The sequence below is a fragment of the Chanodichthys erythropterus genome, chromosome 13 (assembly GCF_024489055.1).
Source record: "Chanodichthys erythropterus isolate Z2021 chromosome 13, ASM2448905v1, whole genome shotgun sequence".
NCBI lineage: Eukaryota > Metazoa > Chordata > Actinopteri > Cypriniformes > Xenocyprididae > Chanodichthys > Chanodichthys erythropterus.
This window is the reverse complement of record NC_090233.1, coordinates 41,961,543-41,986,672: the sequence shown is the minus strand read 5'-3', so window position 1 is coordinate 41,986,672 and position 25,130 is coordinate 41,961,543. Positions and strand designations below refer to the sequence as shown.

At 35.8% G+C, this 25,130-nt stretch overlaps 2 protein-coding genes across 2 annotated transcripts; one reads left to right on the top strand and one right to left on the bottom strand.

Moving 5' to 3' along the window:
* Window positions 1-6,173: 6,173 nt before the first annotated feature.
* On the bottom strand, window positions 6,174-20,915 carry mob1ba (MOB kinase activator 1Ba). Its single transcript, XM_067405990.1, has 6 exons — window positions 20,747-20,915; window positions 14,266-14,432; window positions 12,717-12,810; window positions 9,897-10,030; window positions 7,779-7,942; window positions 6,174-7,628 (listed from the first exon to the last, which is right to left on the bottom strand). Exons 1-6 carry the CDS (start codon window positions 20,758-20,760, stop codon window positions 7,551-7,553), a joined length of 651 nt encoding a protein of 216 aa, XP_067262091.1. The 5' UTR covers window positions 20,761-20,915; the 3' UTR covers window positions 6,174-7,550.
* Window positions 20,916-21,469: 554 nt separating this feature from the next.
* On the top strand, window positions 21,470-25,058 carry grsf1 (G-rich RNA sequence binding factor 1). The gene is made up of 9 exons (XM_067405897.1): window positions 21,470-21,798; window positions 21,901-22,039; window positions 22,817-22,972; window positions 23,051-23,185; window positions 23,277-23,415; window positions 23,725-23,843; window positions 24,377-24,462; window positions 24,653-24,788; window positions 24,908-25,058. The coding sequence occupies exons 1-9, from the start codon at window positions 21,595-21,597 to the stop codon at window positions 24,961-24,963; spliced, it is 1,170 nt and encodes a 389-aa protein (XP_067261998.1). The 5' UTR covers window positions 21,470-21,594; the 3' UTR covers window positions 24,964-25,058.
* Window positions 25,059-25,130: the final 72 nt, after the last annotated feature.

The window sequence follows — 25,130 nt, the reverse complement described above, 5'->3', positions numbered from 1 at the left end:
AAAAGTGAGCCTCTGCATAAAACACGCTACAGGGATGATAAAAGAAATAAAAAGTCAATAACAAAAAAGAAAGCCCCATGCAGTATACACATGAAGATCAATCCTTGCTATAAGGTTTTTTTGTTTTGTTTTTTTGATCTCGCTTATACTTTTATCCTCTGGCAGGCTCAGAGAAGTCTGTTCATTGCTGTTTTGTGGAACTGAAATGATTTGTGGGGGATTTCAAACACAAAGGAGACATAAAAGTCTTCACCTATTGACTTTCCTATTGAAGAGAGGGGCAAAAAATCAAAAACATCTTGGTTGAATTACCATGGAGATTCAGCAGTCAAACAATAACAGAGAAGGAATGATATGAGGTATTTGCCTGGTGTATCTCCTTTCGACAGAAAAGTTCAGATTTAACCAATTTTCAATAAATTACAGGCATATTAATACAGTATCTACCAGAAAACAGTGTAACTATTCGAACATCCTTACTACTTAAAGGGTTAGTTCAACCAAAAATGAAAATTCTGTCATTAATTACTCACCGTCATTTCGTTCCAAACCTGTTAAACCTTTGTTCATCTTCGGAGCACAAATTAAGATATTTTTGATGAAACCCAAGAGCTTTCTGATTCCCCATAGACAGCAACACAATTACAAATTTAAGGCCCAGAAAGGTAGTAAAGACATTATTAAATTAGTCAATGTGACTAAGGTGGTTTATGATGTGAATACTTTTTATGCACAAAAAAGACTTCTTTTCTGTGTCAGTTACCGACACTGTTCACGTGAGCAAAACGACACATGATGCAGGAGCCGGCCAATAATCGCCGTTCTGACGTTGAACCTGGAAGCACTGCACTACATCCTGAAACCCATCAGAGACTGACACAGAAGAGAAGCAACGGTTAAATAAAGTCATTATTTTTATTTAGTTTTTCGCACAGAAATTATTCACTTGCTTTATAAAATAAAGGTCGAACCACTGTATATACAATTTTAACGATGTCTTTATACCTTTCTTTACCTTGAAAGTGGTAATTGCATTGCTTTCTATGGGGATCAAAAAGCTCTCGGATTTCATCAAAAATATCTTAACTTGTGTTCCAAAGATGAACATATAGGTCTAGGGTTTGGAACGATATGTAGATGAGTAATTAATGAGAGAATTTTCGTTTTGGGGTAAAGCCGGGGACGCACATAACGATTATGATTGTAATTTGATACTTACGACTGATCATGCACAAACGCGCCGAGTCAGAGCCAGTTGCAATCAGTTGGTGTTTATAGTCAGCATTTAAAATCATAGTGTGTGTTGAGTTCAGTCTCAGAATGTTCCAGCTAGTCGTTAAGTGTGTCCCCAGCTTAAACTAACCTTTAAATCTCAGTTGAGAACGTCAATCATGACTGACAGAATGTTCAAGCCACAGTACGTGAAATCATTTCAGAGTGATGAGACTCTAGATTTACGTTTAGTGACACTCACTGTGGCAGCTGACAAATGTATATCCATTAAAGGTGCCCTAGAATTAAATATTGAATTTCTATTGGCATAGTTGAATAACAAGAGTTCAGTACATGGGAAAGACATACACTGAGTTTCAAACTCCATTGTTTCCTCCTTCTTATATAAATCTCATTTGTTTAAAAGACCTCCGAAGAACAGGCGAATCTCAACATAACACCGACTGTTTGTAACAGTCGGGATCATTAATATGTACGCCCCCAATATTTGCATATGCCAGCCCATGATCGAGGCATTACACAAGGGCAGCCAGTATTAACGTCTGGATGTGCACAGCTGAATCATCAGACTAGGTAAGCAAGCAAGAACAATAGCGAAAAATGGCAGATGGAGCAATAATAACTGACATGATCCATGATATCATGATATTTTTAGTGATATTTGTGAATTGTCTTTCTAAATGTTTTGTTAGCATGTTGCTAATGTACTGTTAAATGTGGTTAAAGTTACCATCGTTTATTACTGTATTCACGGAGACAAGAGCCGTCACTATTTTCATTTTTAAACACTTGCAGTCTGTATAATTCATAAACACAACTTCATTCTTTATAAATCTCTCCAACAGTGTGTAATGTTAGCTTTAGCCACAGAGCATAGACTCAAACTCATTCAGAATCAAACGTAATACATCCAAATAAATACAATACTCACATAATCCGACGCATGCACGTAGCATGCATGACGGACATCTTGTAAAGATCCATTTTGAGGGTTATATTAGCTGTGTGAACTTTGTGTTTGCTGTTTAAGGCAAGAGCGAGCTCCGGGGCGGGGGAGCACAAGATTTAAAGGGGCCGCAGCCTATGTATCGGTGCATAGTTAATGATGCCCCAAAATAGGCAGTTAAAAAAATGTATTAAAAGAAATGTATGGGGTATTTTGAGCTGAAACTTCATAGACACATTCAGGGGACACCTTAGACTTATATTACATCTTTTAAAAAGAAGTTGTAGGGCACCTTTAAGACAAGGGTCAAGGGTTTGACCCTTAGTTCTCAGAAACTAAATGTACTTACACACAAAGTCAAATTTCAACAGACATCACTAACATCACTGACTACATCCATTCAGCACGATTGCCACACATGAACTATACATTCTATAAGTTCTATTGTTAAACTGATGTATGCGTCAACTTTAGTTTACAGAAGCATTTTGAAGCTTAATGTAATACGCTAGTCATCGTCTAGTCATTTAAATGTGTCTCATTCCAATGCATTGCCAATCTGTTGATGCATATCACCTCATAGCATTTATGTGCTCTACCTGTTGTGCATTCATATGATTATTTGCCAGATTTTAGTATTATTTTGGTTGATGAAGGTTTATTTTAAATACGGATTATTAACGTTTAGAATAAAGAGGGCAAATATATTTTGTATGAATGTATTTACAATGTACTTCAATCTTCTAAACATTTGCCACTCAAAGAACCTCACTTCAGCATTCTTCCATCCCCTAATAACCACTATCATGTTTTCGTTATCACAGAGAAAACTAAAACTTGTTATCTTAGCAGAGATTTGTTGATAAGAAGGACACGTTTGTTTGTCATGGTTTGCACCTGAAGTGGCACCGGTTTGTTCCAGTCAATCTCGATTCCAAAGAAAACACCAGACGTATTAGAGAGAGTTCCTTCTGTGAGTAAGTCAGCAAACCCAGCTCAACTACCAGTGGGTGGAAGCTGGTAGCTGTCACATTCAAGGATGTGGTAAGAGTTGTATCATTTCTCACCACTCAGAACAACTGAGTACTACATTCAGAGTGAGGCCCAATAGGGACTAATGAACTTTATTTATGACAGTCTATTCATTGTGCTGCTGGCAAAAAGGAAGATCCACATCTTGTTTTGTGTGTGCTAATTTAAACAACTGCCCACATACTTCAAAATAAGAAATAATACTTTTAAAAAAAAACAATTTTAAGCGAGGATACATTAAATTGACATTTATAATGTTACAAAAGATTTATATTTTAAATAAATTATGTTCTTTTGAACTTTCTATCCATCAAAGAATCCTGAAGTATCATGGAGTCAAAAAAAAAAAAAAAAAAAAAAAAAAAGATTAAGCAGCAGAATTGTTTTGATAAACAATGTTTTTATAATAACAAGAAATGTTTCTTAAGCAGCAAATCAGTTGCCTGGCAAGTCCAGAATGAGGCTGGATTTTCCAGGCAAGCAAATCAGCATATCAGAATGATTCTAAAGGATCATGTGACATTAAGACTTGAGTAATGATGCTGAAAATTCAGCTTTATTGTCACGGGAATAAGTTACATAAATTACATTTTAAAATGATTTTAAGTAATAAATCACAAATTAATATCAGCCTACTGTTTTGATGTGTTTTTAATCAAATAAATGCAACCTTCTTTCATAAACATAACCAACTGCAAAAGTTGGCCCAAGTGACTATAGTAATCATTCCCAGATTTTAGGTTTGTTGCTGGTTGGTTTGATTTAGGTTTGTTGTTGTATTCACTTGTTCTTGATGATTTGTTAGACAGACATACAGAAGATATTCGATGAAAATATGTAGATAAACTGAAATATTTTTGGTTTTTATTATAGTAAACTGAATAGGCTCCATTAACATACTGTAAATTAATGGAGTCCTGCAGGATAAATAATGGCGTCCTCAAGCTACACATCAGTTGGATTGGATTACAAAAAAATATTTTATAGGGCTCTACAATATCCCTTTAAATAAGGCAGCAGTATGGCACTGAACCAAACCTTCAGGGAGTAAATGAAAGAAACAGATGCTGTCAAAAAGTCGCTCTGAGGTGAAGCTCAGCTGTCAAGTGCATATAGGCTTAAAGCCTAATCAATGCAGAGCATATATGAAATATATAGGACAAACTTCCTGTAATACTGCAGACAGAATACTGTGACATTTGAGAAACCACAGTATTTAGCAATGGGGACATTTGCACAATACAATTACCAATCAATTCATTGGAAATTCTTGATTTTCTTGATGTTCAGCTGCAAGTAAAACTAGTTCTGGGCTATAATTGGTCAAATAAAACTCACATGTCAGGACAACATATGATTACATTAATTCTTGATGATATTACAGAGCTCATATCAACTGGAGTTAAGACTAACCCATTCTTTTCAAACTAAATTTTAAGCAAGTGAAAGAATCAGATTATCCTTCTTATTGAATCTCTAACCTTTAACAATCAGGTCCATTGTAATCTCTGACCTTTCTAAACAAAAGAAAGGCTGGGAAAGCTTTTAGCTTCTGTATTTTACTGAACCTTGTATGAATTCAGCGTCAGCGTGAGGCCAGTCAGGCAGGAGATGCGGTTCAGTTTCCAATCACAGATGTTGTCTCCCTCTTCTGCGAGCTTTTATAATTGCATCTGTAAGATTTGTCCGAAATCTAGAATTCAAGGGTTTGCGTTATTTTGGTCAAGAATTATCAAAAAATTGTTTTTCTGAGACGATAACTATAGTCTGAATTTGCTGCAACATGTCATGTTCATTGCTATGACTTATTAGAAGTATATGTTCATTTACTCACACTGCTCTAACCACAGTCATGCCGTTTAAACAGAGAAGGCTGGATAAGATCAGATGCCTATAGAGTGAGGCTCAAGAGGATTTAAGTGGAGGAAGAACATGATCAGGAGATCCCAAAAACTCCTTTCAAATGCAGAGAACTACTGTCTGGACATCTTCAAAGCTGGAGGTTAGAGTTCAAAACAACCTTGACTTCCCTGAATCTAAGTGCCGATATCCCCTGGTTTTAGAAATAAAGTACTGGCACAATCTGAAAAATAAAGGTTGCAAAAGGGGGTTTTCTCACAGTGATGCCATAGAAGAACCACTTTTGTGTTCCCAAAAGAATCTTTCAGTGAACAGTTCATAAAAGGAACCTTTTAGTGTGAGGAACATTTTAATTTTCTAACAAACCTTTTACCCCACTATAAATAACCTTATGTGCAATGGATCTTTAAAGGTTTTTCATGGAACCATAGATGCAAATAGGCTTAAAGAGCCTTTATTTTTGAGTGCAGGGAGCTCACAGTCCTCTCAAAATCAATAGAAACTGTTGGAATGTTTGGGGGAAAATGATTGCCAAATGTCTTTAAATCCTCGGAAACACACCTGAAGTGACTTTCTAATTGTAATGGGTTGATACTAGCTCATAGGTTTGTGATTGATGATTGTATTTTTGTCTCATTTAAACAAACATCATTCAGGACATGAAAATGAATACCAACACCACAGATCTGAGGGATAAATCAAATCATGGTCACATATGACTAAGTTGACCAATAAGTTAAAATTTCCAGACGGCAGATTGTGTCACGCCCAGATATGACTACCATGACACTGTTCGCCTTCCTTTTTATTTATTTTTTTAAATATAGGAGGGGTTATGGGAAAGGCCAGACTAGTATTAAAATAATGAGTACACTTTATGTGTATTATTTTGTCTTTGAGGAACTGGATCTCATCAAGCCCCTGCTTATTTATGACGTGGGTACAAAATATCAGTATTATACATGCATATATTGTTGTAAAGACTTTTTTTAAAAAGTTCTAAATAACTTGTTTTAGTAATAGCTTGTATAATTCATTCAAGAAAAAGCAAATACATACTGAAGCTCATACTATTGATAAAACAAAAACACACTTTGTTCAAACAGGTTTATTATCCTATAAACAGTATTCAGCATTGTACCACAAAAGTTCAGCAAGTAACACATCTCATGTTATTCCAATTGCATACCTTCTCTGTTTACAGTATTTACAACTTGCCATCAAAAATGTTTATCACATTTGTCTATAATCAATCTCATAACTGTTCTGAAATGAAGTGATGTGAAAATCTCTGAAAAAAAACATTTTAGCTGTGTGTTATTCAGAGTAACACATTTTCTGTAACATTCAGAAAAATAAACATTCATGAGTTGAAACTTCATAAAGACCAAACATATGCACTGCTTAAATTATAGTAAGGACCACCAACTATTTTGTCAGGAATATAATTGTGTGCTGAAAAAGAAGTTATTAAACTAGCATCAAGTTTGAATCGATCTTCCATAGATTTTATTCAACTTTTGCATTAACCACCTCATAATTTATCCTGCCTTTTATCTCAGGTTTTGAAACACTAAAACAGACTTGGGAGGAGCTAAATTAAGATAGAAGAATGTGTCTTTCACATTAAAAAGATACATTTTTTAAAAGGTGTCCACATTCATGAACAGAATCGGCAAAAGAATGTAAAAGGTGTATTTCTTAGGGTATGAGAAAATTAAGATTAAATAGTACATACTGATCTTGCATAGTCAGCCCATTCATCCCAGCTTCCAACAGACAAACCCCTGACCTCTGGGAGTGAATCTGTAAAAACTGGCTCATCAACAAACACGTATTCAAAAGTAATGTAGTGGTATAAAAGCATTGGCAGGCAAACTGTGGGCCTAGTGTTCTTCAGTAATGAGTGAAATGGGTTACAATAAGGTAAGATTCATTGAGGGTTGGATAAAATCTCAAGTCAACTATTACGGAAACTGATAACGGAAATCCCAAATACGTCATGAGACACAGGGAGCAGTTAAAATGAGTACTTAAGAGAAGTCAAGAGTTAAATATTTATCATCTCCATGAGAGGGAAAAAAACAAAAAAACAATGAATGCTTCATTCAGTATTTTTAAACCTATGAATCCATTAAGAGAAAAAAGCACTAATTACTATCAGTGTACTCCTAAAAAAAAAAAAAAAAAAGTCAAAAGCAAGTTTTATAGCAGTGGTAGTGCTTTTTATACAAACGCTAGCAATTTTGAAAGTGGACGTATCAGGCACTTAGATCGTGTTTGAGACGACGTCAAAAGGACTGCAGAATAATTCCACTATAACCTTGACCTATAGTTGAGCTGTGGCTTATCAAGGGCTTTTTTGGAGTCAGCCTTTTCTCAAAGGAAAAAATTCCCACACACCTGTCAAACACAGAGAGAACAAAGCCAGGCTGCCTGTACACAGAAAATAGAGAAGATGCAGATAGGAAGAGCAGATTTATCTGTCCTTGGACGTGAGCTTCTCGATCAGCTCCTGAAGCGGTGCTAGCTCTTTCCGATCAATCAAATTAAACTCCTGGAGAAAAACAAACAAAAAAAAGTAGAGAGAGAAGTGTTTTCATTTGAGTTGGCCCTGTAAAAACGTCATATTCATATCCTTATGATAAGCAAAACCACTCAGGCAAACACCAACTCACTCACACACCTCAATGACATAAGTACACACCTGAACAAAGAAGATAAAGTGCTTGAAAGAGGTGTTGAGGTGCGCCTCCTCCTGCAGCTGGATAACAGAGTCAAAGTGCTGGTGGTAGATGTGAGCGTAAACACGGAAGAGTCTCTTCAAAATGGTCTTGGCCACCGACATGAAGTTCTTCGGGAAAGGGACCCCTATAAGTGTTACACAGAAAAACAACTTTAAAATGATCCTATTATGTTTTTTTCTGATATTACCTTGCATGTAGTGTGTAATATAGTTGTTTATGAATGTAAAAAGTATGCAAAGTTTCAAAGATCAGAGTGCACAACCATGGGAGGTATTGTCTTCTTGACTATCTGAAACAATTTGTCAATAATTCCAGCACAAACCTACATAGATTTGTAACAAATATGCATAATGCCAGTCTATTTTATTCACTGGCTGCCAGTGAACATTTATTTTGACCAGCCCTGCAGTTGTAGCCGAGTCCTGGGAAAGTTGCCATTGCCATGACTAGGGCTGGGTACCGAACTCGATACTTTTTAGGTACCGAACGAACTGCCTCGATACTACCGAGTATCGAAAAGTGTCTTGTCATTCGGTACCAAATTTCGGTACCTCAGAATGGAGCCGAGGAGAGGGGCGGAGAAATGCTTTCGCTGTCTCGTTGAGGAGCAAGTAACGTTGCGCTACATTATTATTTATATCTAAATATATAAAACTATACGCGCGAGAGAGACCCTATGTGCGAGAGGGCGAGTGAATCAACGGTTTCGTTTTCAGTTTATCTCCGAATGGACGGGTGAGAAACGGCTGTTTATGTGAGCAGCCGGTTCACTACAGATACTGTTAACAGAAAACAAAAGTGTAGCACTGCCTGCAGAAACAGCGGAACGCGCAATGTTTTTTAGACTAGTTATGGACAGGTACAACACACAGCAGCTTTACATCAGCGTTCGTCCCTCAAGTCTATGGAAACACGCGACCGGTTCGTGACAGGCTCGTTCGCCTGCACGAGCACAGGCTCTGCCTCTGGCTCCAGAACGCGAACAATTCTGCTGAAAAAGAGGTATCAGCGTCCTCCTGATACTGCGGATAATTTGCGGGTCGGGCCAAGTAATAATAAAAAAAAAATAACATTCAAATTAATTGCGGGTGGATGAGAGATGAATCATTAATGTGTTGATTTTAATAAAGACACAGAACTCTTATTTCACGGTAAGACGCAACGAACTTGCGTCACTCTTACTTCCACTTTGATCTTGTTAATAATAATTAATTTTTTGAAGAACAATTGCTGAGTGATTTAAAAAAGAGCCTCACATACTTAATTTTTGCATTGAAAACTAAACTTTATTAAAACTATTTGCACTGATTTATTGTGTTGGGTAAATTTTTTAATTTGTGCTTTTTTTATTCCCCGCAGTGGCTCAGGAGATGAGTCTTTGAGTCTGAAAAAAAGTCAACAAAGTTAAAATATAAAACCAAAGATTTTTTTGAGGTTATGTAATCTTGTTTAAACATATTTTATAAAACTGGTACCGAAAAAGGTATCGTTTAGGTATCGGTATCGAAGTCAAGGTATCGGTATCGTCTCGGTATCGAAAATTTTTGAACGATACCCAGCCCTAGCCATGACTTGGGCTTGAATTGATACAGTGAAACGGACGACATTGTTACTGTTCATATCGCTGTGTTTGCAAGTGCTGAGGAAGCCTCCAAAGCTGAAATTGAGTTACGGCAATGATTCATCCGTTTCATTTAATTAAATCATTTCAGATACTGTGAGAAAAGAGGTGATGCTGCAATGTAAATTATGAGAAAATTGAAGTGTTTTTTTGACCGTGCATGCATGTAAACCTATTGTAGGAGGCCTCCAAAACAAAATCAGGAACCTTTAAAAATAGCATAATAGGGGAACTTCTTTAGAATTTACAGCAAAAGGAAATGGTGGAAAAAATGACCAGCAGAATTATGCAACTAGTTTCCTTGAGAAGACTGAATTGTTTGAAGAATGTTTTGTTGATGATTTAAAAGTGCCACCATGTGGACAATTCCCTCCATGATCATGATGAGCTATATAAAGAAAAAGCATACCAAATTTCGATATCATGCACAATTAAATTAAAGGAGAACGCTTCAAACCTATTTTTGAAGGGAAAAGTGTCTCATCATCAAGCTGATCCTGGACCCAAGTCATCAGGTAATCAATGTACTTTGGAGCTGAACATTTTATTGGTTTTTTTATGTTGGTCCCATCAGCCCAGTGATATTCATACCTGCAGACAACACACAAGAAGCTAATTAAAAGACATATATATATATATATATATATTTTTTTTTTACTTTACATTACACATGCAGCACTCTTTTAAAGTACACATTACCGTTCAAAAGTTAACTTATGCTGACAGCCTTGGTAAACATAAAAGACTTAATTCAAAAATCTTTTGAACAGTAGTGTAACGGCCGTTTCACACCACAACCTTGAGCTTTGTGTCAGCGTAACTACATCACTGCAGCTACAGATGTGTGAGAGTATTCACACTGGAAACATTTGTACAGAGTCACAGCAGCAGCTCCAACGCTACATATAAGTGAGCATTTCTTTATAAACTATATTACTATATAGTTTTTACTATATTTGTTTTTAGAAGTTGGTCATTTATAAACATGATAGTCTTGAAAGTTTATAAACATAAATTGATCCATTTACAAGACAGCAAACTGCGGGAAAAAAATCACATTTGATTTGGGTAGTGCTAGAGCCTATGTACCTGTGTATTACAACCATACTTATTATAATAAAACTGAATAATTAAAGGGTTAGTTCACTCAAAAATTAAAATTCTGTCATTAATTATTCACCCTCATGTCGTTCTACACCCGTAAGACCTTCGTTCATCTTCAGAACACAAATTAAGATTTTTGACGAAATCCGATGGCTCAGTCAGGCCTTCATAGACAGCAAGTTAATTTACACTTTCAAACGCCCAGAAAGCTACTGAATAGGCATGTGACGGTATCAAATTTTCATGTTGCGATTAATTGATGAAGCTTTTATTACGGTATACGGTATTATCACGGTATTAAAATAAGTTGCAAAACAATTTTTGTCATAGTTTAACAGGTTTAAGAACTCTTTTTGTAATAAAACAAAAACAATTCTGACTGAAATTTTCAAACAGATTTAAATGGAAAAGAATTAGGCTATAAAGAACAACAGATAACACTTTACTCTATTTAATGCATTAACTAAGATTGAGCAATAGCTACATTTGTTACAGAAAGTGTTTTTTTTTTTTTGTTAATGTTAGTTTAGAAACAACTGATCATTGTTAGTTTTATCTCAGGTCCATTAAATAAGTTATTTTTATTTTAGTAATGTTATTAAACAGTAACTAAGAAAATAACATTAATTAATAATAATTAATACTTTATAAGTATTTTTATTGTCAGTTTAGTGATAATGAATTAACATGTTAACAAATGAAGCTGTATGTTTTCAAAGTTTTACTGAACAAGGTCATGTTGTAGTCCAGATTAAAATATATAAATGTTTAGGTTTGAAAATAAATATCCTTTTAAGTCTTTTTTAAGTATTCAGTATTTGGTGCTGTGATGAACATCACTGAGATTACAAAAAAAAAATGAATGGCTGTTTGAAGCATTTTAAAAACTTCACTAGCGCAGTTACTTTGTTTGCACGGTTTCCGTGGTAACCGCTGCATGCTGCTGTTCCATCAGCACCCTCTGCTGTCAGACAGTGAACGCGCACTTTCATTCAGCTCGTCTCCTTCACTGGTTCCGCCATGTGCTTCTCGTGCACGTTGGGATTGTTTACATCTGAGCGCGAGTCCTTTTGACGCAGAATACAGCGGAGTTGTGCATTTTATACGATTGATGGGTAATGTATTCTTAATTGCCTTATAAAAAATTAATAATTGGTAATAAATTATTATTTACTGTATTCTGAAGTGCCGACGATTACAATATCGTGCATATTCATTATCGCGATTTATCGCATTACCGAATATCGGTACTACTGAAACATATTTAAAAGTCTACTACTGAAACATATTTAAAACAGTTCATGTGAGTTCAGTGGTTCTACCTTAATTTTATAAAGTGACGAGAATACTTTTTGTTCACAAAAAAAAAAAAAAAAAGGACTTTTCAACAATATCTAGTGATGGGCGATTTTAAAACAGTGCTTCGAATCTTTTGTTTTGAATAAGCAGTTCGGAGCATCAAAGTCACGTGATTTCAGCAGTTTGCCAGTTTGACGCGTGATCCGAAACACTGATTTGACACAAAAGATTCAAAGCAATGTTTAGAAATTGGCCATCACTAGATATTGTTAAAAAGTCGTTATTTTGTTTTTTGCCGCACAAAAAGTAATATTAAGGTAGAACCACTGAAACTGTAACTGTAAATTAACTTGCCGTCTATGGAGGCCTCACTGAGCCATCTGATTTCATCAAAAATACCTTAATTTGTGTTCCAAAGATGAACAAAGGTCTTACAGGTTTGGAACGACATGAGAGTGAGTAATAAATGACATTGCTTTCCTTTTTAGGCGAACTAACCCTTTAAAAACAAGTTTAAATGGGTAAATCTTCTATGAATATTTTTTATTCTTTATTTTCTTTTCTGACATACACCAGTTATTGTTAAAACACACTAGACATACTTATCCTGTACATTTTGCACACTTTTTGTGTGAAATCACATTTATTTTGTCCATCAAAACTGTGCTTTCACTTTAATGGAGCGTGAGCAGCGCAGCAAAAATAGACCTGGCACTGAAACACCCACTTCACTGCTGTTCATGTGACGCTCCTGCTCCCAGTTTGAATGCACTCATTGGTTAACATACACAATATATGCGCTGCTTACACTTGCACTGTGAAATAGCCATAATGCTTAAAATATTTCACATGATAAATCCCTGTAAATACTTACTTGGGTCCAGCAGACATTAGTGGGCAGCTTTCCTCAGTGCAGAAGTCTGTGATGGTCCCATACAACATGTTGATCTGGTTAAAGAAGTCCACAGCTACGAGCACATGAAACAGCATTATAGCACAAACTCATGCCAGCATCTTTAAACATGTAAAAACCCACAGTCTGAAATGAATCATATTTTGTTCTAAACAAAAACAACATAAGTATCTACCCTATGCAGTTCCATCACAACCCTCAAGGGGTTTTGGAAGCTCTGCTGTAATTATATAAGAGAAGTTGGGTACACCCAATATTTCATGAGCTGCAGCAATTAGATGAAACCCTAAACCCTAGCAACATCAGCGCTGCCAGAGTCTGTATTCAGCCCTCGGTCCCTGAGGCTAACATTCTAAGAAAGCTCCACTGTCTCTATTGTTAAAAATAGAAGAAGGCCAGAGGCTATCCAAGCAACTGCCTCTGAAATGTTGCAAAACTGACCTACAAAAACAGACCTTATAAAATGGACGTTAACTGAAAGATGTATTTAAACGTGAGCGGCAGCATGAATACAGAATACTGATTTGACTGTACCCATTTTAAAAGGTTTTGAAATCTGAGATGGTAGCACGTGTGCACATATTTTCTTTGAAGCCACAACACTGAATGTGACAGACACATTTAGTCTGAGATGTGATTAGAAGGAATGATGCATGATGACATGTCTACATCATTAGGTTATTTACATTATATTTTAATTTAATTTTTTATTCTACGGACCTACTTACAATTGAGAACTATAGGGGACAAACATAAAGCAATTTTATAATATCTTATTTTTTTGGTAACACTTTATTTTAATGTGTCCTTGTTACACATTTTATTTACTAAAGTAACCATAAATTAGGTTGCCTGGCAAGTCCAGAATGATAGATCTTCTACAAGATATATCAGTCTGGTCAGTCCGCCCTCCGTCGCGCCTCGAGTCAACTCCAAACCGTACCGTGCAATCAGATTTGTTTATTTCAGTGACACAAACAGCATCACTCTGGTACGGCGAAAGTCCCTTCAATATCAACAAAGATTGTGCACGTGAGACCCAAGAGTTTGTTCTATTCAGCCGTGAATTCAGTTTTAAATGACCAAAAACACATTAATTATTTACTTTTTCGCTGTTGACTCTCATCGCTTTGCTAACGTCATATCCGCACTTCTCTGATTGGTTTACTCCGCTTCCTGTTTGCTCGGATTTGCTCCACCCTAGAAATCGAATTGATTCAATGGCCGACCAGAGTCATCCACTGGTACAGTGGTGAGGCTGGATTTTCCAGGCAATAAATTAGGCATAATTACATGCAACTAACTAACCCTAAACCAAACCCTAATCCCACCCTAACCTTATAGTAAGTACATGTACTAAATATTATTCAGTTCTTATATGTATAATTACATAGTAATAGGGACACATTAAAATAAAGTGAAACCCTTTTTTTTTATAAAAAACAAAAAACAACACACTGAGGATGCAAACACAGATTTTTTTTCTTCTAGATAAAAGTCACATGCTTACTGTTGACTGCCACCCATTCATTAAGGTCCTCTCCATCGGGGAGCATGACGGCCATGCGCAGGTTCCCGCTGCCCAGCGTGGCCTCTGCATGCTTCAGTAGCTCGTACTGGTGCGAGCCCTCTGGAATGTTCTTCTTCGGTTTGAACGTCTTTGACGAGCGGCTTCCACTGTGGAGTAACAGAAGAGTAAGAATGCAGGATGTTCATACTTTAATGATTTGCTGCACACTTACACTGAACCAAAGAATACTCAGCTTGGTCAAGCAAAATTTTATCATATTGAACATGAAATACTTTTTAGTTTTAGTTTTGAAACCTGTTTGTGTGGGATTAAACAGTAATGTAATGAGATAATCTAGAATGTCCAACAGCTATTGGTTAGGACAAGTCATTTATATAGTAGAGATGGAGTTTATTTTTATCACCGCATGCCTACATCAAAATGCCACTTTAATCTGGCAGCACTCAAAACACAAGCAAAGATGAGGGTTAATATTCTTCAAAAACATTTCCTGGCTGCTGGGAAAAATGAATACTGGTATACTGCCATGAATACTATTCTTTAAAAGTAGAGCTGCACAATTATTTGTTAAAAGATTGCAATCTCGATATAAACACCCACACAATCTTATCCCTAAATGACAGCATTTCGGCTATGTCTATTAAACGTTTTACAAGTACGATCACAGCAGACATTCAAATCTGTGTTGGCGCTGCCGCTGAGCCAGAGAAAGCAGTAGTCATAGATATGAAACCGCTCCACAAAGAGTCTTTTCAACCACAGTAGCATTATATCTGTGTCACAATTAGGGATGTCAATTTACATGAATTCCCTAATCGATTGTTGTTTTAATTAACTATCAATTAATCGTTAACCCTAACCTCTTAAATATGAAGCAGAGGGCACTAAGTTATGTTACTTAACATCCATTTGCTTAGATGTCATTTTAAAGCTTTGAAGCTTGGCTTTACAGTGAATGTAGGGAATATGACCATCACTTAACAAGTGCTTTTAAATTTGCTGACATACTGGAAGTGCTCCATTTTCATAGCATTAAGAAAATAACTGCTTTACATGAAATTGTGATCTGTAAAACCATAGTACATAACAGATAGACTTGTGTCATATATCATTGAAAAGTTCTCAACTAGAAGAATACAACAATCATATTTGTTTCAGCTTGAGACCAAACCATACCAAGTATTTGTAAGAAAAATTTGACACTTACGCACATGCAAAGCTTATACACATGATGCTTTTGTGCCAAGTTTTTCTTTGTTACTTTGCAAAAAATTAGTAAACCATAGTAGATCCCATATCTTTTAGAGCAGGTGGTCTTGAACGAGCCCAAACACAACATAAGACAATGCGTAGATCACAGAGTGACATAACATACTGCTGGGCTATAGGACTTCTTTGATCTGATCGTGTCACGATCATGACACAGTTTTTTCTAATGTCATTTGAAAGTGCAACCAATGGAAACTGGATCTCAGATGGAGTGGGTGGGTATAGTGGGTAGGGACAATGTGGCATGCAGTGACAGCTTGGCAAAATAGGACTATAGGACTTCTGAGAGCCAATTACATTGCCATCATGAAGTGGTGCTTTCTAACATCATTTGAAAGTTCAACCAATAACTGGATCTTGGGTGTGGTGGGCAGGAATAGCGGGAAGGGACGATAAGTAGAGACCAATCAGACACTATTTTACAGCTGAGGTGCACTTGGATTGGTCTGATCGCTCAGATCGCTCATGATTTACCATGTGCCACAGAATAGGAGCACACAACCGAAACAGTGCTGGAAGATCATCACTCATCAACCAGGATATTATTACTTGTTTACTATTCTATACAATTTTATTGTGGCAATTAGACAAGTATGCAATTCTTATGTTCAGTAAAATCACTTGTTTGGAGGTTTTTGGGACCCAATGGACCCAAAGCATCATTAGTTACAATAATTCAAATTATCACAGAAGTACTGGGAAAAAAGTTTATAGTTTGGATATAAACACTCATGTCTACGGTAGCAATATCAAAATGAAGTACCACCTTTAGAAAGCAACAACTCTTCAAATAAAGACTGTATCAATTTCATTGTTACACCAGTAGCTGGTGACAAGTGACTGTCAAAAAATGTATTTGTCATTGAATCATTCATTCAAGGGATTTGTTCAAAAAAAATTGTTCATTCATTCAAACTGATCTTTAAAAATATAATAGATTTAATAAGAATTAAAATAAGAATTAAATTAAAAATGTAAAAAAAATAGATTGCAGCGATTGCATTTTGTCAGAACCTCTAATTACATGTTATTTTGTTTAGTTGTCTATTCAGAATCGTAGTAAAATCATGATCTCTATTTAAAAAAAAAAAAAAAAAAAAAAAAACACGATTCTCAATTTATCCAGAATCAAGCAGCTCTACTTTAAAGTCAGCATGAAATTAAAAATTCACCGTAGCCATTTTCTAAACATGTTATAGGTCTTATTGTCAACAATTCATCCATGCATGTGTTTAATTTAATAATTCTTTGACATTGTAACGTTTAATCAAAATATCATAACTAGACCTTGTGGTGAAAACTACAAAGCTTCTCTCTGGTTATGTATGCAGGACTACAAATATTTATTTTAAACCCCGCCCCTGCAAGCTTGCGTTCATCTATGTCCACTTTTGAGTGCAAGGGCCACATCTCAAAATTCTCATATACAGGTAAAACTTCTCTAGCATAAGCTGGGCCACTCCTCATCTGAATTGACCCTACAAGCATATGTGCCTTTACTGGTCTATCAACACCTCAAAGCCAGCCTGTCTTCACCAATTCAACAGCTGCTCTGTTTAGTGTGTCCACCTGTTTAGACACATTCAGGACAGGGTTTGCATAGTAAAGAACAAATGGAAACTGGAAGTGATCAACAATTACAAACCTTCTGAAAACACAACATACAAAGTCAGACAAACCTTCTGAAAGACTCACTTGAATGACCAGCATGTGTCAAGCCAACAATAAAGAAGATCAGATCAGACCTGCGACCCATTTTCAGGTCATGACGCTCCAAAATGACATTATCTTTTACTCCTAATGACATTTTCCTGAGTCAGGCGACTGCATCAGAGCATCAAGCAGAAGTCAGATGGGAAATTCCAGTCTTCACAAAGCGAAAAACATGTGGCCAAGACCAAGAGCACACTCAAAGGGGATAATTATGCTGTTTTAGCAACAAAACAATAGTTACAGACACTCTTTGGAGACATCAATTTAAAGTCAGCATAAAACGGATGTTGTGACATATCTGAATGAAGCAGCTCTTTGAACAAGAGAAAATATAGGGTGGGACTTGATTTTGCCCATTGGGAATTAATAGGATCACTCTGGTTTGCTATTGCTGTGATCTCATGTGAGAGACGGGTTGTCCCGCCCTCACACTGAAATGTCACACAGATGTCACTGCAAGATGAAGGGGAAGTTATTTTGATTAAAGATTATGATTTGATTCGATTATGAAATACATTTGTCTCTCATTCTAATTTTTCTAATTGGTGGACGTGACAGGTAGCCAAGTATGGTGACATATACTCAGAATTTATGCACCTATTTCACCTATCCAAGCGCACGCACACAGCAGTGAGCGTTGAACACACACACCCGGAGCACTAGGCAGCCATTTTTGCTGCGGCACCTGGGGAGCAATTGGGGGTTAGGTGCCTTGCTCAAGGACACCTCAGTTGGGGGTAATGTGAGTGGAAGAAAACACTAGTCATTCACTAACCCCACCTACATTTCCTGCCGGTAATGAGACTCGAACCTGTGACCTTCGGGTTACAAGCCCAATTCTCTAACCATTAGGCCACAACTGCCTAATGCAAGGCTTTTATTTTGTCTTTACACTCAGCTGAATTATACAGCCTGAGTTACAGCACAAGTACTTCCTGTTTTCAAAGGAAAGCAGAAGAAGAGAGAAATGCACTAGTCTTTACATTGTTGACTAATTACATTTGTTCTTCATGATACTTGTTTCTATGATTTAGCTCTAATTATTAGACTAATATGTGACGAGATTTCTCGTTAAGGCAAAAAGTGATCGTGATGTTGCCATGACAGAGTGTTAGGATGATTAGGAAAGAATATGCAACCGTTATGTTTACATTACGCCTCCACTGTTGTTTTGCTTTGTATTTAAATAAAAAACATTTAATTCAGTTGGATAATGGTTGCTGCCACTCCATATTTACAGAGACCGTCAAAGTAAACGCAAGCGCGCATTTCAATACCCCGCATTTTGAAAGCGACTCCCTGATGAATACAAATATCTCTCAATATGAAAGCTATCTTAGGCTGGGCAGTGTAGTTGTAACCATCTCTCAGCTCTGTATCAAAGAAAAATGTGGTCTTATTTGCACTTTGAATGAGAGTGCGATTATGGTTGCACTTATTGTAAAGTGTTACCATAAAAATGAATAAGAGTTTTCTCTTAATCTTATTAAGCACAAACAATAAGGTTTAATTTGTTAACATTAGTTAATGCACTGTAAACTATGAACTAACAATGAATGACTTTTTATTAACTAACAAAGATTAATAAATACTGTAGCAAATATATTGCTCATTGTTAGTTGATGTTGTTAATACATTTATGTTAGTAAATGAGACCTCATTGTAAAGTGTTAACATTTTTATTTATACTGTTTTTATTTCTATGATAAGTTTGTGGAAAGGAGTTCAGTTAGGATGTCAAAAGTTGTTGAAGCTCATAAATCATGTACAGTAAGGTCTGAAGAGACTGAAATCATACAGAAGAGAAGTCAGTCAGTTGAGTTAGTAGCAAAACCTTTTACAGTGCTTGAGTATTGTTGTCTTTTACTGCATATGATAATTCATACTCAGAAAGTAGAACTGAATGACATTCATTACAAGATGATTAGTTAAAACATTTCAAATACACCTGCAGAATATTTTTCTTGTCATGTATTTCGCCACTGAGGATTTCTTAAAAATAGTGTGTAAAAATCTTGTCTCGTCTCGTCTCGTGAGATACCAGTCTCTTCACACCCCTAATAGATAGATATCTAGGGAGAAACTAGCGGTGGGCGGTATATCAAGTTTGTACGATATATTTTGCTATATTTTTATAAACGATATAGGATGAGGCAATTCAGTTTATATTGACAGTAGTTTGATATTACAAGCACAACTGAAAAATAGTGAAGGCCAGAGTGAGCTGCTACGGGAAAGCTCATAATCCAATTTGTCCTAACAAGAGACATTGCTTTAAATTAAGGGCTTCAAAATAGCTCATAAGATATAGTTACCATGTATAGTTTAAAGTGGCTTGCCCTTTCAGGTCCTCTGACAGAAAATTTTTAATGCATTTGAAATGCAAGTTAAACACCACATTTCACAGCTATATTCTCCATCTGTAAATGTTAGAAGGTCATGCAAATATTTCCATTTTGCTGTTAGGAGTGGACGAGCCTTAACTTCAACTTAAGTTTAACTCTATAACAAATATATACTGTAGCATAGCCTACATTGGTTACATTCACTGCATTTTTTATAAAATATAGATTTTTATCATCCAAATACTGAAAGTAAAAAATACACACACACACACACACACACACACACACACACACACACACATACACATACATATGGTATATCACCATTCAGCCCCAAAAAACAAAAAACAAACACGATTTGATTTTTTTTTTTTTTTTTTTTTTTGCCATTATCACCCAGTCCTAGGAGAAGCTGAAGAATAATTTAAAAATATAAATGTGAAAATCAACAAACAGGTTGCACATGAGCACAAATCAATATTTAAAAGGAAAAAAATAACTGCATTGGGATTTACTGCACTGGGTAACGTTAGTAAATCCCAATGCAGTTAATGTATACAGTATACTGGGATTATAGTGGGATAATCCAGACTGATCATGTCTGGATTTCAGGTTGCACTCTTATGTCAAATCGTTAAGGTACGAACCGTGAAAGCGACAGAACACTTATTAGGTAGCAATTATTGGTGATAACTTTTTTTCGTTTTGCTGAAGGGACACATTTGAGGAAAAAGCTACTTGTGTCGATCCTCAAAACACTAATATATCCCTTTTACATAAATGGCATGATGCTGGAAAATAAGGCTCTGTTCAGAGTCAGATTATTGTAGTATAAATCCAAGTACAGTCATAAAGGATGAGTAACCAAATCCAATTTCATTGTGATGGCCTCATGTACTGGCTAAGTATTCTTCATTAGCCAGACTACAGTTTTGTGTTATGATGGTCACGCACTAAACTGCAGAGATACAATCAAACTGCGCTTTTTTTATGTGTCATAACTGTTCATTTCTAATAAGTGACGGCTGTGAGGCAGGATTGCTAATGTACAGGCAGCTTCGGGACAAAAGCAGTATTTCTCGCTTGCTAACTAGCCACCAGTGTTCCCATTTAAAGATCCCACTCATACTTACAATAAAAAGCTCATCTCTCCTTGAGGAAAATGCTCTGTAGATGAGAAACAGGCACTAATCCGTTATTTTGACTGTTGAAGGGTGGAAAAGCAAGGAATTTGAGCCTTAATGTCCTTAACACACCAACAACACTGATCCTGCCCGTGCAAAAGTTCTCCTTCCCATCCAAAGTCTCTCCAGAGCCCTAAAATCTCGCGAGATCACGACACCCACTGCAGCGACTGCAGCGCTTATCTTTTAAAAAAATAAGAGCCACGTTAAGCATAAAATATGAAGAAAAATAGGTTATTGTTTATTGTGAAAAGGGCTGTACAAATAATTTTCAATTTGGAAAAAACTATTCTCTTCAGGTTATACCATAGATAGACTGTAAACAGATATGTAATAGTATCTAATATTAGGTAGACATAGACAATAAGATACACTCTGAACTTATTATAAAGTAAATATTCTCAAGATAATGTTCTAATAATTGGTTTTAGTGACAATAAAAAAGCAAAACTTTAATTTTACAAACAATATGTGTTTAGACAAAAGATAAACTACACCTTAATAAAAAATGAATAATTTCCAGAAAATATTTTAATAATTAGTTTTAGCTTTATTACGATAACAATAATAAACAAAATCTAAATCAAGAAGCCTATTTTGCTGTTTTGAACTACAGAGAACTATTATTTTGAAAGGACTGTCAAGCTAAGGGGCGCGTGTTGATCACGTCATGTTGTCCTCTTACGCAGTAGGTTAAAGTGTTTTGTGGGGCAAATGAGCTGAACACACCGTGTTAACTGAGTCTGTTTACTTTAGGTTTCATGCAAGTTTTAATTTGAAGTTTTGTACAGTACAAGATGTCTGCATTCAGTAGGAGCGCACTCTTGTTCTCTCTGGTTCGTTGTATCAGGAGACAGCAGCAGTTTCCATGCCTGACTCATATTAAAACTGCGCAGTCTACAGCAGCACGAGGTCGAGATGTTCATTCATTTTCAGCGAGATATTTAACAGACCGTGTAGTGCATCCATGGACATTATATCAAAGAAGCCTGTCCAATGAGGTACCTGATCCATTTATGTACAAACAATTCAAGACTGTTCCTTACACAATTTACTGTTTAACTGTTTTTTTCCCCCTGACACTATTCCTTTAATTTTTTTAGGCACCATCTAAAGATGATTACCCACCTCTACCCGAATACACCCCTAATGAAGAGCCCCAAGCAAAGGAAGTGTTCATCGTCCAGGTCAGAGGGATTCCCTGGTCATGTACTGCAGAGGACTTAATCAACTTCTTTTCTGGTACTTTTTTTTTTTTTTTTTTTTTTTTTGAGACATGCTGTTTTTCCCCTACTCGATTTAGTCAATTCAAGATATGTTAACATTGAAAAGCCTGACCAAAAAAAATGTATTGAACCTTCAGACAAATATAGAAAGAATCTTTTTTAAAAAAATTGTTTAATGTTGTGGCCCATGATACAGTGAGATGTACAGTGCAAATAAACATTCCTCTGAAGTCTGTTATAACATATTTGATACTTACATTTTCACATTATTATTATGTATGAAGATTTCAGATGCAAAAGCCTCAAAGTGCTGTCTGAAATTTTCTTCTAAAATAAGCATTTTTATCAAGTTCGTATGTTTAGGTTCAGTAATTCCATGTTAATGGCAATTAATAGGTCATTTTCTTTGCCATTAAAGTGAAATAACTGAACATAAACTTACAAGCTTGATTTAAAAAAAATGCTTATTTTAGAAGAAAATTTCTGATTGCTCTTAGAGGCTTTTGCATCTGAAGTCTTCGTATGGACAATCAAATTAATATTAAAATATTAATAGTAATATAATAGTTATTCTTGCATTCACTTTTATAAAAATCATTAGATTTCACAGCAGAAAGAATTTGGACGTCATTAAAATTATACTTAAAGGCCTTTTACTTGCTTAAAAAGTATGAACTATAAATAATATTATAATTCAGAGGCCTTAGAAATTCAGAAATAGTCAACATAAAACCTCACTGTATGGTTGTCGAGGTCCTGAAGATGTTCTGATATGACTGCTCATCATGTGAAGATTGTAGGATTCGAGGTGGAGTTGAAGGAATCCATATAATTCACAACAGGAACGGCAGGCCAACAGGACAGGCGTTCATTGAGCTGGAGCACGAGGAGGACATTTGCAAAGCATTGGATCAGCACAAGCATTACTTGGGACAGCGCTATGTTGAGGGTATGCAGAATTTGTATTGATCATGTGTCCAATTGTACATAGAGCTCATATAGTGAACACCGGTGTCATGTGTTTCAGTGTATGAGATAACAAACAAAGACGCTGAAGCCATACTAAAGGCTACACAGCCGATTACGGAGACAGATGGAGTGGTGCGACTCAGAGGGCTTCCCTACAGCTGTACTGAGAAAGACATCATTCAGTTTTTCCCTGGTGAGAGATAATGTAAAATGTGACAGTGCAAAATCTTTGTACTGATAAAAGCCTTATGCTTCATTTGTCTGTTTTGATGCTCTCAAAACAGGGTTGGATATTGTTGAAGATGGAGTTACAATAGTCCTGAACAGGAAAGGAAGAAACTCAGGCGATGCTTTTGTGCAGTTTGCCACAAAGGAAATGGCTGAAAAGGCCCTAAAGAAAGACAGAGAAGTCATTGGAAACAGGTTTGTATATCAAGAAATACTTAAAAAGAATGAAAATATATTGTTTTCAGGAACGTTTGTGTTTTTCCTTTGAAACAGTTCAATATGCTTGCACAGCTATCTTTGTGAGTCCTTTATGATCCTGAATAAAGACATTTTTTCCACTCAAATAGTTTTAATGTTTTTTGAGTATGTTATAATCTTCAGGTGACACTTATGGTATTAAAAGCCAATTTTTAGCTGTTCGATGGCAAAATATTTTAGATTGAATATGTACTTAAATGTTTTGGATCTATGTTTACAAAGGTTTTTTTCCCCCCTCATTTGCAGGTATGTTGAAATTTTCCCTAGCAGGAAAAGTGAGATCCAAGTCCAGTATGGAAGAGGGCGAAATGAGACTTCAGGTTCCACACCAGGACCCGAAGACACGACACGCAAAATGAAAACAGGTAAGATGTTTATTACGGTGTCCCTTTACAACCAGGCTTTAAATATTAATACATATGTTGTAAACTGTGTGTACTCCCATGCATCTTTCATGGACCCTCTTTAAAAAATTCTTAAATTTAAGGCTATAAAAGTTTGAATTTTATTCATCAATTTGCGTTATCATTCAGCCCGTATGCTTTTTTTGTACAAATAAGAAAGTCAAAATGTTTCATAAATGCTAAATAGAAGCTAATGTGGATTCAAAAAATTTAAACAATTAGGATAATAAAGTGTATGTGTGTATACCATATGTATGTATGGGTAATGGTATAATGAATATAAATAATTTTGACATCCCTTTTCTTAAATGGTTTAAAAGCTGAAATGTGAGGTTTTTCATTTTATAAAACCTGTTTGAGTTGTAATGTTTAAATCATGAATTTGTCATTCACCTACCTGCACATACTGTATCAATTTTATTTGTGCAGGTCCTAAAAAGCCTTAAATTTGATTGTAAAAAAACAAGATATCCTGACTTTATTTTTGTGCACAGCAAATGGTAGCCCTATATCAGCAACACAAAACCTCATTCACATGAGAGGTCTGCCATATGAAGCCACAGGAGAGGATATTGTAAAGGTAAAGTGTTATATTGAATATATTCTATTCAAGATATAGCATGATTTTTGTTTGCTCTTTATGTGCTTCACTGTCAATAAGGAGTGTAATAACTATTAACCTGCAACCAATATGTAATAATTAAAATCTCGTTTGATCTTGTCCATTATATCATCTATACTGAATGACTGAGATGTAATTTGTGTTCCAGTTTTTCGCTCCCATCAGACTGGTAAAGGTTCTTGTAGAGTACAGTCCTAACGGACGACCCACCGGTGAGGCAGAGGCCTACTTCAAAACACATCAGGATGCCGTATTAGCCATGTCCAAAGACAGAGAGTACATAAGTAAGCAATGAACATGTCTTATCTTCTGAAATAACCCAAATGTGGCCCAAAAATTATTAATATAAACATGAAGTAACTAACCTGTTTTTTGTTTATCTGTATGTTTTTCTGTCATCCAGAGGAGCGATATATTGAGTTGTTCCTGAATTCATCAGCATCAAGGGAGGAACAATAATCTGTATTTAAATGCATCCCAAAGTAGTTAAGTTATTCAATGTATGAGTATATTACAAGAATACATAGAACCACATTAAAAGAGAACTTTACAGATATTGCCTGTTCTGTTTCTTTTCGGACATTTCAGATGGAAGCAATGTTAACACGGATTAATCATGTGTACTG

Coding starts and splice junctions, on each gene's coding strand:
- mob1ba (XM_067405990.1), bottom strand. Junction 10,031..12,716: donor CTAATGTCTGCTGGACCCAA/GTAAGTATTTAC, acceptor TGTTGTCTGCAG/GTATGAATATCACTGGGCTG. Junction 7,629..7,778: donor ACTTTATCTTCTTTGTTCAG/GTGTGTACTTAT, acceptor GTTTTTCTCCAG/GAGTTTAATTTGATTGATCG.
- grsf1 (XM_067405897.1), top strand. CDS start 21,595: ATGTCTGCATTCAGTAGGAGCGCACTCTTGTTCTCTCTGGTTCGTTGT. Junction 23,186..23,276: donor CATCATTCAGTTTTTCCCTG/GTGAGAGATAAT, acceptor CTCTCAAAACAG/GGTTGGATATTGTTGAAGAT. Junction 24,789..24,907: donor CAAAGACAGAGAGTACATAA/GTAAGCAATGAA, acceptor TCTGTCATCCAG/AGGAGCGATATATTGAGTTG.